Here is a 12,804-nt window from a genome sequence, read left to right on the forward strand (position 1 = left end):
AAAGACATAATAGTATGTTTTTTCATCAGTCTCGCTCCTTATATTATTTCCAAACGGAGGTCTTGCTCCAGCCCCCAAACAAAAGCATTTTTAGTCAATAGCCTGATTTATGCATAGATACAGTTTGAAAGTTTATGTATAATCACGGTTAGAAATCTGCATATAAAATGTTAAGTAATGGTCTTAAAGAATAGTTTTGTCAAAAACGACGATATCACCTCGGGCAAAATTCGAAATATGATGACTGAAAATTTGGCACTGTATCCCAGGCCTATATATATATATATATATATCCACGCATGTTGTTTATTTTTCTCAAGAAAGTCCGCAGTGGCATCCTTGAAGAGATGCCCAATGAATGAATCTTAAAAAAACTGATATTTTGAAAATAATCATGCATGCGCACGTGTGAATATATAAGATAAGATTGTGGCCCACGCTAAAGGAACCGTTTTACACGTATTATTCCCGCGATACAGCAATTTCACTGAATGAGGTGTAGCGCGAAATCTTTTTTGTACGCGAGGCCACAACAATCTCTTGGATTTGGCATGCAAGGCTGAGCAAATTCATCTATTCCTCGCAGTATTTTCGACGAAAATGTTTTGTTTATTTTATGGCTGGTCATAAGGTATATTGTTTTTAAAACTGAGCAGATCATATTTTTGTTGTATGCTGTTCCTATAGCATGATCCCAGCAAGTGCTAGACTTTGTGCTTTTAAAAGTCGAATGGTAGTATAATGCTAATTGAAAATTTTAGATTCACGTTCATACATGCATGCAAATACAATTTATTTTGTATTTACGGATATAGCTAGATAATAAAAAGCTATGGCTTATTGTCAATACATTTCACAAGACGTTTAGCTCAATCGCACGACGCAGTTTCTCTTTCGGTCCCCCTGAACTTTTGTAACCTGATTGTGAGCTAAAAACAAATCAGGATCCATTAGCGATACGATAGTTTACTTTGACAGCTGTTTTCTTTCGTGTCATTGCATGGCAAGCCGTGCCTGGTACACATGTATAGATGAAGGTTTTTTAACAATTTTTTTTTTAAATAGGTCGCTTCGCCTGCCGAGTTTGTGAAACGTTTTGGAGGTGACACAGTAATAGAGAAGGTAAAAACATTTACCATATATTATTATTACCCAGCCAGTGCATGCCGTACGCACAGATTTTTGCCCAGGGGGGGACTATCTTGCAGCTTCGAAGTTTTCAGTTTAACATTGCGTGATGCTCGTATATAATTCGTAGTTTTCCACGTGTTAGTCACGTCCGCGAGTCCGCAACTCCATTACCATAACAACAAAATAAGATAACATATTAAAAAAACAATGAGACGAGCAATATGAACCTAAAAATATTTACAAATGTTCATGATTTATTCGCAATCCAGTTTAAATGGGTCAATAGACCTTTCTTATAATGACGTTAAACGCGGAAAGTCTGATGTTACACGAAATTTGATTGGCTCCACTGAACTATCGAGCCAATCAAACTTCGTGTAACTTTCATTATGAAAAAGGTCTATTACCCCTCCTTGTTTTCCCCGCATGAATAGCTGAATTGACCCTTTCGATACAACTGCATGTACATAATGTGTAAATGTACTGTAGTTGTGAAAAATTTCTATCACAATATTTTGGAAACTCGATATTATGTCCGTATTACGCTCCTGTGTCCCTGGTAACATCCTCATAACTATCATTATCCAACATCATCTCTACTAAAATAATCATAACAATCACATCATCATCATTAAAGTCATTATCATAACTGCATGCCATGTTGCCTTAATAAGAACTACTGGATATACAATAAAAGAGGCCGTGAACAAGAGGGGATTTCGTTTTAAACTAATCGGCATATTTGTTTACATTTTTATAGCTGAAGCCGATCAGAATGCCTGAATTTTTAATACTTCATGCAAAAAATAGTGTACCTTTTTACCAGAAGTAGTCAAAATTTATGCATTCTGATTGGGTTACTGAAAATGTAAACAAACTTGTCTTGGTCTAAGACGAAATTTCTCTTTGTTGCGGCCGCGTTGTTTCAGTAGATGCAACACTGACGTGAATATTTTCTAGTGCTTGTTGACTGATCCAAACAGGGAAAATCTGTGTTGGCTGTTATAACATTGATTAAATCGTAGATTAAATATGTATTTCTTTTGATTTTTCTTTAGGAATTATCATTACATTAGATCACATTTCCATCATTCATGCAGTTACCATACGCCATTGTCTGTATCATCATCATGACTCCATCATTAATATTATGAATAACTATAAACCATTATTGTCATCGCCAAGCCTTGAAGCATGATATCAAACATATAATTGTACTTTTAGGTTCTAATCGCCAATAATGGAATCGCTGCCGTCAAATGCATGCGCTCCATACGAAGATGGTGCTACGATCTTTTTGGTAACGAACACGCCATTCGTTTTGTTGCCATGGTTACTCCAGAGGACCTGAAGGTATATCCTATCCTCACAGCCACGAATTACACTAAGCTAGTTTGTATTGTTGTGGTGACGTTTAAAACGTATGATGTGCGAGGGCTCTCGTCCAATGAAAATGCTTTTGTGTTGTGTTGATTTTTTCGCAGGGTGTGTTTTTGCGATGAGTAGAGTAAAGCCTTCAAGGCCGTTTTACACGATGCAATTTTTCATGCAATATGTCTTGCAACGCCAACGCTATTGCGAGACAAGTTGCACTAGAATTATTGCATGGTTAAAAATGCCTTTGCAACCGCCAAACTCGTGGCGAGACAACTGCTGCATCAAGCGTTGTACAAAGTACAACTGACTTTATGCATCGCCCTACTGCAGCTTGTCTTATAACGGCTTTTCGAGAGGGCCTTTAGTGCACCGGGCTCACTAGATTCCGAACGAATTCTCATATGAACTTGTCACAGATAGATTAGTTTCTTTCTTTATAATATTTTACTTAATTTACTACTTAAATCTTGACGTTTTTATGTTTAGGCTAATGCAGAATATATCAAGCTGGCTGACCACTACGTCCATGCACCTGGAGGTACAAACAACAATAACTATGCCAATGTTGACGTCATTTTGGATATCGCCAAAAGAATCCCTGTCCAGGTATTCACCGCTTTAGCTTGTCTTAAAGACTATTTACACGATCTGGTAGTTGTATGCGATTGTCACTCTGATGATTGGAAACGTGTGCCCATGCAATATTTTTGCTCATTCCGCCAGACTTGAAACATGACGATTATACGCGAGTTTATTCCAGCACATACGCCAGAGTAAGAATCACATACAACTACTGTATAATCGCACGGTGTAAACCTAAGTAGCTATAAAATATGTTTGTCCAGTCTCATATTGCGGTCTGTGATGGCCACTGGTGATGGCTACTAACGACTGAATTGTATAATTCCTGGAGGACTTGCTCCTATTGTTTGGAAACAGAAAAAGTGAAGCAGGAAACATGATTTTTTCGTGCTGACGCCAGATATGGTCCCAATAGGTAATGGCAGTGATCACTGAAACGGCTCAATATTGAGCTCGACATTCACTCCACCTTTGTACTCTTAGCGGTTAACCGTTTTAGTTACGAATTTTCAATTTTCTACATTTTTCTACCATTTGTTGATTTCATTTCACGATCTATACGATTGACACGCAATTCAAAAATTGTGCTTTAAATGTGCCGAACGATTACTAAAAGCTCAAAAATTTCAGTAATTAAGAGTGACATTCGGTGAAAACATTGGCAAACCAAAATTGCTAGGAATCTCACGAAATCGGAAAGTTATTTAGACAAACTTTACACACTATGCCAAGATGAGAAGAGTAGGTAAAATCAATTAAGAAAGTGAACAAAATAGGCTACGTTTAATAGTCACGTGATTGATAGTGGTCATTACTATTAGCCATTGGGACCATATCTGGCGGCAGCGCAAAAAGGTATTCAGTTGTACTCAGTTTATGTATTAAGTATATTCAGTTTCATATCGCGATAAGTTAGTAGCATTGAGCTATATAATAATTCCTGGAGGGAGTGCTCGCGGCCCAAAAGTGCATGAAGCAAGAAAAATGGCGGATTTGCTTGTAGTGTGAATGAGGCATGAATAGATTGACAGACAGTTGAACTCAGTTATCCATATTGTTTAACATGTAATGTTACATATGCACTTGCTATAATCGAAATCTCCAGTGTTTTGTTTTTTTTTCCAAGGCGGTATGGGCAGGCTGGGGTCACGCATCAGAGAATCCTTTACTGCCAGACGTGCTTAAAAAAAACAACATCATGTTCATGGGTAAGACCAGGCTGTCAATTTTATTGCTGGATAGCTCTTGGCTAGATAGCGTTAGATAGGTTCCAGATAGCGTTATCCTAGATTGCAGTACTTAGGGCGCTTCTCTTTATACGGTAAAAACAGCCAGACCAGTCCTGGTAAATTTCAGTATTAACAGATTACAGGTATTTTAGAGTGTTTTAAATACTCTGCATTGAAGTATATCGTTATTTACATCGGCCCGTCAAGGAAAATGCAGTTTCACCGCTAGATTTTTAACGAAATACTTAAAATATGACCGGTTTGACGATTATCCCCGCTCAAAGAAAGCGCCCTTAGATGCTGTGGGTAGTTTTGATGATGCTTCTGCCTTCCATCCTCAAGGACCCCCCGCAGGGGCAATGTGGGCGCTTGGAGACAAAATCGCATCCTCCATTGTTGCGCAATCTTTAAACATCCCAACGTTGAAGTGGAGCGGATCCGGAGTAACCATTGACGTGAACACCCTTGCCTCGGACCTGAACACCGGTGAGCTCGTCTCCGAAGAACTTTATCAGAAGTGTTGCATTACCGACGCGACAGCAGGAGTGAAGATAGCCCAAGACATTGGCTACCCTGTCATGATCAAGGCCTCTGAAGGCGGGGGAGGCAAGGGAATAAGAAAGGCGCATAATGATGATGAATTTAGTAATTTCTTCAGACAGGTAAGAGGATGCAGAGGCCCCTAAACTTCACCTGGTATATGTGATTGAATGAAAACGCGTACAAACGTGATATTTCATATCTCGCCTTCAGCGAAATGAGCTAAAATATGCCTTAAGTACTCGTTTTCATTTTTTAAAATGACAATACCAATTCCCATACAATTCGTAAATACATCTGTATACGTGCATATACTCTACCACATGGCAGGATTCATTAGACAATTTTTATTTATGCAACGCTCATCAAATCATTAAGATCGTTCCAAAGATGACGAAAAACTTCTCATCTTAAAATATCGCATCTTCTATCTTGGTTTTTTTGTTTAAATAACCTTTTTCCTTTTCAAAACAGCCTCAAGTAATAAAATTTTACGTTTTTAGCTCAAATATGAGTTTTTTCAGAACTGATCCTCGTTAGCGCTAAAATCCACAGAAATTTATTTTGTATTTCTCCCCCCTACAAAACATGGCCCTTCTAATATATCTTTCGAAAGATATATCCAAGATATGCTCAAAATATTTTGACACCTAGGTGGGCACTAGATTATGAAAAATCTGTTTACGCAACATGACTATTGTACCCACAGGTTCAAACAGAGGTTCCTGGTTCTCCTATATTTGTCATGAAAGTCGCTTCAAGGTAAGAGGCATATACACACTTCGTAACGAACTGTTATCCCTAGTATTAAACCAGTTTTCTTTACTTCACAATTAAGTCTGAAGAGCTGAACAAATTTCCATCAATCAGAATGCAGAAAATGCAATAGTTACTCGGCGATAAATAATGGCACCTTCGTTGGCGCCTATTTTTATATTTGAAGGCAAATAGTAGATTTGAGGGATGTATTTTTTGCTTAACATTGCAAAATGTTTAGCAGGCAATGCTGGCCTAGTATCGTGAAGCTGCGATGGAACATCTCATGCAATGACATTATAATCTTAATTTGTCCGATTTGAAACCTTCGTTTTTTTCTCTAACAGAGCGAGGCATTTAGAGGTTCAAATCTTAGCAGACAGATCGGGGGAAGCAATATCGTTATTTGGTCGAGATTGTTCCGTGCAGAGACGACATCAGAAAATCATCGAAGAGGCGCCTGTGGTAATTTGTCCGGCGGAGATTTTACAGCAGATGGAAAAGGTACGAGTCATTGTTTGCATACAACAGACCACGAGTGAAATACAGCGGTAGTTTAGACCTAGGGGGGGGGGACAAGGTAGACCTAGGTGGGGGACAAGGTAGACCTAGGTGAGGGACAAGGTAGATCGTTGAAAGCTGTCAAATTTGTTAGTTGAAAGTGAGGTAATATCTGAAAATGAAAAAGAGAGATACCATATCAGAAACAGCTATGAAGTATATCAGAAAATTTACATGATTGCAATTTTTAATTATTGTATATATAATAGTAAATTATCTGTCATCAGACTGTCATCGTTCCCATCCGGTATGTTTATAAAGCATTATTTTTTCCAGAGAAAAAATTGACAGTCCTGCATGACAAACAATTGGTGTTGTAATGAAAGTAAAAATTATTGCTTTTTTAATATTAAGTTTAAAACCCAGTTGCAAAGAAGTATCTCTGCCCTTTGTTATGTCCGCCTTTTACTTTTGATATACAGCATCTGTATCTGCCTCTCTGTTCAGGATGCAGTGAAACTAGCGAAATTAGTGAAGTATGTGAGTGCAGGAACTGTGGAATATCTCTATACCGCTGATGACCAGAAGTACTATTTCCTTGAACTCAACCCACGACTCCAGGTAGGCCAAGGAATTTAAGGCCATGTTACACGGTGCAATTTTTTTTGCAACGGAATTCTACTTTTGAGAGATGTAAATTAGTGAAGAGCCATCAAAATGTAGGTGTAAAAAGACCCTGGGTACGAGGTTGGGCCATGGAGTGTAATAAAGACGAAAGTTTGGTAGTTGCCAAATTTACATCTCTCAAAAGAAGAATTGCATTGCAAGTTGCAGGAAAAATTGCACCGTGTAACAGGGCCTTTAATAATAGGTGTAAAGTTTTGTAGCATAATTCGTCTGAAGAAAATCTAGTTAGACACTCCAATTCTAAGAATTTTTTTGTATTAGGTCGAACATCCGTGCACAGAAATGATCGCTGACATCAATTTGCCGGCTGCTCAATTGCAGGTGTGGGGAGATTATTCACGAACCAATCACCTTGTGTCTTGATTCGTTACTGAACATACGCCTGTAAAAATGAATGTTTTTAATCTATTTTCAGATCGCAATGGGGATACCATTGGACAATATTAAAGATATTCGCAATCTTTACAGCAAGCGAGATTATGAAACGACAAGAATAAACTTTGCCAAGTAGGAATTCATTTTGACAAACAGGACGTTGATGAAGACGATTCTGTTTTTCAATGATTTAAAATTTCGGTTCTTTTCTTCAGACCGTCCAATCAGCCGAAGCCAAAAGGTCACGTCATTGCCGCCAGAATCACGGCAGAAAATCCGGACGAGGTAAACTTTATCAAGCAAAACTCAGACGAAATAATTGGGTCTGGTATATAACCAACTAGTATGAACAACGTCACGTGCTTCACCGGGATTGCGTAGTATAAATGCAGCTAGTTTCACTAATAATATCATCGAATTATATTTCTCACTATTTAGGGATTCAAGCCAAGCAGTGGCACAGTACAGGAGTTAAACTTCCGCAGCAGTTCCTCAGTCTGGGGTTACTTCAGCGTCGCGCCAGAAGGAGCATTGCACGAGTATGCCGACTCGCAGTTTGGACATTGTTTTGCCTGGGGCGAGGATAGAGACCGCGCTCGGAGGTAAGATAACAAAAAATGACTGCGAGAGAGCCGCACCATATCGTTGAATGCTTCCATAGGAAACCCCTGATCCTAAGTCCTGTATAGCTAATCTAGTATCAAGATGCTATGACTGACCATGTCTAGTTCAACAATTATTTAGCTTAGAAAGCAATTTATTTTATCAGAAACATGGTTATGGCCTTAAAAGAGATTTCAATTCGAGGAGACTTTCGAACAACCGTCGAATATTTGGTAAAACTCTTGGAAGAGGAGAGATTCCAGACAAATAAATTCGACACAACATGGCTGGATCATTTGATTGCCGAGAAAGTCCAGGTGAGTAGTGTTTCACACTTATCTCAGTGTATACGTGAAACATTCCCGGTAAAACATTCCCGGTAAAACATTTCCGGTGAAGCATTCCCGGTAAACACCGTCCGCTTGTCCGTCGTCCTTGCTTGTGCATGTCATATAGATAGAATAGGTGATGTTCATTTGTTCTATATTCACTGCACATAGTGATCCTTTATAGATATAAAGGATGAACTGTGAACGAAGACTTCAACTGCACCACCTTTAGTTATCTGTTTGAGATCTCAATGATCATTTTCTAAAATTTCTTTGGGGCGGGCATCGTTTCCAACAGGGCTACTAAACGCAAACCTTTGTAAAAGCATCATATTCTACCCAAGGGGTAATCCCCGCCCTTTCTTTCGACCCTGATAGATAAAAATGAACTCCTTCATATCTTCCCATATGCAGGCAGAGAAACCAGATACGATTCTTGCGGTGATCTGTGGATCGATTCATGTCGTTGACTCCCACATCAACAAGAGATTTTCTAGTTTTCAGCATGGCTTGGAAAGGTAAATCATGACAAATGTTATAAAATCAAATAAACATTAGCTTAATACATTAATATACTATATAGGGGGAGTTGCAGTGAGTCGGCTCATCGCCCTATAATGATTTAAATGCATGTTAAGAAATGACGAACAGCCAAAGCTCTAGCTCTTTGTGTTTGCTCCCTTATTGAAATACTATGTACTAAAACCATACATGGCGACTAAAATTGTAGGTAAAATAATTTTATTTAGGGGACAAATTCTACCAGCACATATGCTGACCAATACAGAGTGTGTAGAACTTATCTATGATAATGACAAATATTGTGTGAAGGCAAGTCATGTGTGAATTTCTCTACCATATCCCTTCCTCTCTACAGATCATGAAATAGATCAGATATTTGTTTCATAGTTTATTTGTTTAATAGGTTTCCAAAATAGGTCCAAATCCGCATTTACTTGAAATGAACAGTTCGACAGTTGAAGTGGACGTACATAGGTATGACTGCAATCCAACAGGCAATAATAAGTCAGGCTTTTCGTATAACCTTTCTCGAATTACCCTCTTCTTTGTTGATATCAGTAAGTAGTTTTGAAATATGAAACACTGATTTCCAAGTGCCGGCATGTTTAGAAAGAGAGGGGAATCTCTGGGAGAAAGAATGAAAACGTTTTAAAATATGTATAGATCTATTCAAAACAGCGAGAGGCCTTTTGCAAGTCACGTAAAAACGATACTTGTCTGGTTTTTCTGCTGTCAAAGTTTCAAAGTTATTTGTCTTGACTGAAAAATATCGCTAGCGTGTACCTTGTATAGTGAAATAAACAAATGATTTTAGAAATTTGGGAAATTTATAAAAGGACAATTGCTTTCGTATAACTCGCCCTAGGTCGCCTGCTCTTTCTCGAATAGGTCTTGTTCACATTTTTCTTGACCCTCGTGCAGGTTAAGCGATGGAGGTTTGCTGATATGCTACGATGGGAGTTGTTACACCACGTACATGAAAGAAGAGGTTGATAGGTGTGGCATTTTTTACATTCATACATACCTAACTGTAAGGAAACTGTAACTAGCAATGTAATTAGCCGAAAACTGATGCAGGACCAGGCCATCCTGTAGCTTTTTTACTAAAGTGCATTGGAAGAGAAGTTATTTATCTTCTTGTCTGAAAAAAATTCGTATAATAAAATAATACCTACTGGTATGTCAACCAATTTCTTTTCCATCAGGATTTGTTTGGTCGAAAGTGATATTTAAATGTTGTAAATTTAAGAAATTGTTTACCGAATTACGCAAAACTCATTCCAATAAACACAACACCGCATGCAAATGACAAATAACGTTGTTCATTATGAACTTTTAACCAGGAAATAATGTATTTTGTTTTAGATATCGCTTGACCATTGCTGGAAAGACTTGTGTATTTCAAAAGCAAAATGATCCTTCGAAATTGAGATCGCCATCAGCGGGAAAGCTCATCGCTTATACAGTTGAGGATGGTGGTCACGTGTTCCAGGGTGAAACGTACGCTGAAATCGAGGTACGCAATGTTGCCGGCTGGTATTCCGTTCATTTATCATATAAGTTGGCCCCTGGTTCTGATCTCGTAATTCATAGGGGTTGTCTGTTGCTGGGGGTTTTTGTGTCTGGATTAAAGTTCTGTTAGTGATGGGAAATTAAGACAAAAGTTAGGTTTATGATTAGGATTAAAGTTAGGTTTATGATAGGGAATAAAGTTGAGCTAATTACCGAGATTAAGATTGAAGTTAGGATTAGGGCTAGGATTAAAGATTGGTTAAGGATTGGGATTAAAGTTGATACTAGTTCAGAGTTCAGTTTGGTGCGGAGAATGTCCAGGGATTTAAATTGAACTTGGGAATAATGATTGAAGTTAGGATTTAGATTCAAGATAGGTTAGGATTATGATTAAGTTCATGGGAGCTGGAGAACGTGTTCACATTTTAGGTGATGAAAATGGTGATGCCTTTGACAGTGGCAGAAAGTGGATGGTAAGAGCAATTCTTCATCGTTCATTTCATCACTCATTGCACTGTTGTATTCATTAATCTCCTCTTTGCTATCTCCAGTGTCCATTTCATTAAATCTCCAAACGCCGTGCTTGACCCAGGCACTGTCGTCGCTAGCCTAGAGTTGGACGATCCGAACAGGGTGACTCAGGTTAGAATGGAAGCCTAAGAAAAGTTTCTTGTTTTAAACATGAAATAACGAGTTTATCTCTCTTCCCCCCGACAGGCACAACTTTATCAAGGAGAATTTCCAATTTTGAAAGGGCCTTCAGTGAAAGGCGACAAACTTCACCAGGTAAACTGGTAAAATATTCCTTTCAAGGATTATTTTTTACACTAGAACTCGAAGCAAACTCTGAATTAATGCATCTTGCAAACTCCATTTTCAAGCGAAACAATACACGGAATATTTAATGTATGTTATCAGTTAATAGATATCCGAGTAGATATAATATTTTTCCTCAAAAACGAGGTCTCGTGTAAGAAAAACGGACGGAAAATGTTAGTTAACGAGATTACTTTAGGGATGACAACAATGTACATATGAATATAAATATGAAGATAGTTTTCCTGAAAAATGATAAAATTATATTAGGGATGACAACAAAGTACATATGAGTATAAATATGAAGATAGTTTTCCTGAAAAATGATAGAATTACGTTAGGGATGACCAGGGGCCGGTTGTATGAAAGCCGGATAACGCTATCCACCGGATAGTGTTTTTTCAATCGCTTTTAAATCACCTGTTGTTAGGTATAGCTTTGATTAAATCTTAGTATTCCTGAGTCGAGGATCCTCTTTAATAATATTTAGTTCCAAAGCTGAGATTCTATCGCTTTTCAAGCATTTTTAGAATGGTTGAAAAAATCACTATCCGGTGGATAGCGCTATCCGGCTTTCATACAACCGGCCCCAGGATATAAATATGAAGATACTTTTCTGTATGACAACGTCGTGAAACATTCGTTTACAGGCTGTTCCTCTCTGCTTAGGTTTTCCATACAGCTCGAGAGAACCTTCAACACGTCATGACTGGTTATGCGGCTGAGGAACCTCACTTCACGAAATTTCTGGACCAAAATGTCGAGCTCTTAACCAAGACTTTAAAAGACCCTAAATTACCTCTTATGGAACTCAAGGTTGGGTTCACATGGACTATAACATTATACAGACAATTAATGTTATGTATTGACTGACAGAGGCATACCATGCCAAGTACTAACAATTACTGTACTACCAACTATTTGTTTTGCTTAGGAACTCCTTTCTTCCATCTCCGGTCGTATCCCTGAAACAGTCGAGGAAGCCATTCATCGTTTGTTAGCGAACTACGCCAGCAACATTACATCAGTCCTCAGTCAGTTTCCTAGTCAACAGGTTGGTCATTTTGTCTTTGTCTTGTACAATCGGTTCTTTCATATTTCATCTACATTCGGAGTCCATTTTTGCTAGATTGCTAATGTCGTGGACGCCCATGCAGCAACGTTAACCAAGAGAGCTGATCGAGAAGCATTCTTTTTGAATACCCAAAGCATTGTCCAACTTGTCCAACGGTATAAATAATGATATACAATCTGTACTAGTTTGCTTCTCAATTGTACCGGAGAATTTTGTCTCCATTAGCTCTTGAAAGTTCTCAGAATTTGTGAAACTGTCAGCGCTCGTATTTGTTTAGGTCTTTCTGGCACATTAAACTGAAAGTCCTTTTTGCTAACTATCAAAAAGCACCCCATGGCAATTTAAAGCACCCTGTAGGTAGCTCTTTGAATTTGTGTTCAGATATCGAAATGGTTGTCGTGGTCACATGAAATCTGTCATCGTCTCGCTGCTACGTCAATACCTCCAGGTTGAAAGCCTATTCTCTGAAGGTAAATTGCAGAAGGTCTCACCTCAACGTTTCTGTGATAAACCATGCACTGTTTTATCCCCTGTAAATCCTCGCGACTCGTGTTATGCGCCCCTAATCTACCTCCTTAATCACAGTTGCCTTCTTACATTGTCAATATTTTTCTTCACAGGCAATTTTGACAAATGTGTGCTGGCGATACGAGAAGAAAACAAAGAGAACGACATGAGTGCTGTGGTTGCGAATGTCTTTTCACATGCAAACGTTCCCAAGAAAAATGTTTTGATGGTCAAGCTTATTGTGAGTATTATGCTGCATGTC

At 38.4% G+C, this 12,804-nt stretch overlaps 1 protein-coding gene across 2 annotated transcripts in view; it reads left to right on the plus strand.

Moving 5' to 3' along the window:
• LOC114530851 (acetyl-CoA carboxylase-like) overlaps positions 1-12,804 on the plus strand; it is a 34,106-nt gene that overhangs the window by 5,282 nt on the left and 16,020 nt on the right. For both annotated transcript variants that reach the window (XM_028552439.1, XM_028552440.1), the window contains 26 exons: positions 1,066-1,122; positions 2,356-2,484; positions 2,995-3,114; positions 4,217-4,298; positions 4,662-4,981; positions 5,569-5,621; positions 5,963-6,119; positions 6,624-6,737; positions 7,065-7,124; positions 7,219-7,310; positions 7,394-7,463; positions 7,617-7,780; positions 7,948-8,098; positions 8,525-8,628; positions 8,860-8,941; positions 9,036-9,106; positions 9,554-9,628; positions 9,998-10,148; positions 10,574-10,617; positions 10,696-10,786; positions 10,862-10,930; positions 11,630-11,776; positions 11,895-12,014; positions 12,090-12,190; positions 12,417-12,505; positions 12,656-12,783. In XM_028552439.1, the coding sequence (XP_028408240.1) occupies positions 1,066-1,122; positions 2,356-2,484; positions 2,995-3,114; positions 4,217-4,298; positions 4,662-4,981; positions 5,569-5,621; positions 5,963-6,119; positions 6,624-6,737; positions 7,065-7,124; positions 7,219-7,310; positions 7,394-7,463; positions 7,617-7,780; positions 7,948-8,098; positions 8,525-8,628; positions 8,860-8,941; positions 9,036-9,106; positions 9,554-9,628; positions 9,998-10,148; positions 10,574-10,617; positions 10,696-10,786; positions 10,862-10,930; positions 11,630-11,776; positions 11,895-12,014; positions 12,090-12,190; positions 12,417-12,505; positions 12,656-12,783 (2,841 nt within the window). The remainder of the gene's footprint in view (positions 1-1,065; positions 1,123-2,355; positions 2,485-2,994; positions 3,115-4,216; positions 4,299-4,661; positions 4,982-5,568; positions 5,622-5,962; positions 6,120-6,623; positions 6,738-7,064; positions 7,125-7,218; positions 7,311-7,393; positions 7,464-7,616; positions 7,781-7,947; positions 8,099-8,524; positions 8,629-8,859; positions 8,942-9,035; positions 9,107-9,553; positions 9,629-9,997; positions 10,149-10,573; positions 10,618-10,695; positions 10,787-10,861; positions 10,931-11,629; positions 11,777-11,894; positions 12,015-12,089; positions 12,191-12,416; positions 12,506-12,655; positions 12,784-12,804) is intronic.

This window comes from Dendronephthya gigantea, unplaced genomic scaffold (assembly GCF_004324835.1).
Source record: "Dendronephthya gigantea isolate DGI-Jeju-01 unplaced genomic scaffold, DenGig_1.0 000067F, whole genome shotgun sequence".
NCBI lineage: Eukaryota > Metazoa > Cnidaria > Anthozoa > Malacalcyonacea > Nephtheidae > Dendronephthya > Dendronephthya gigantea.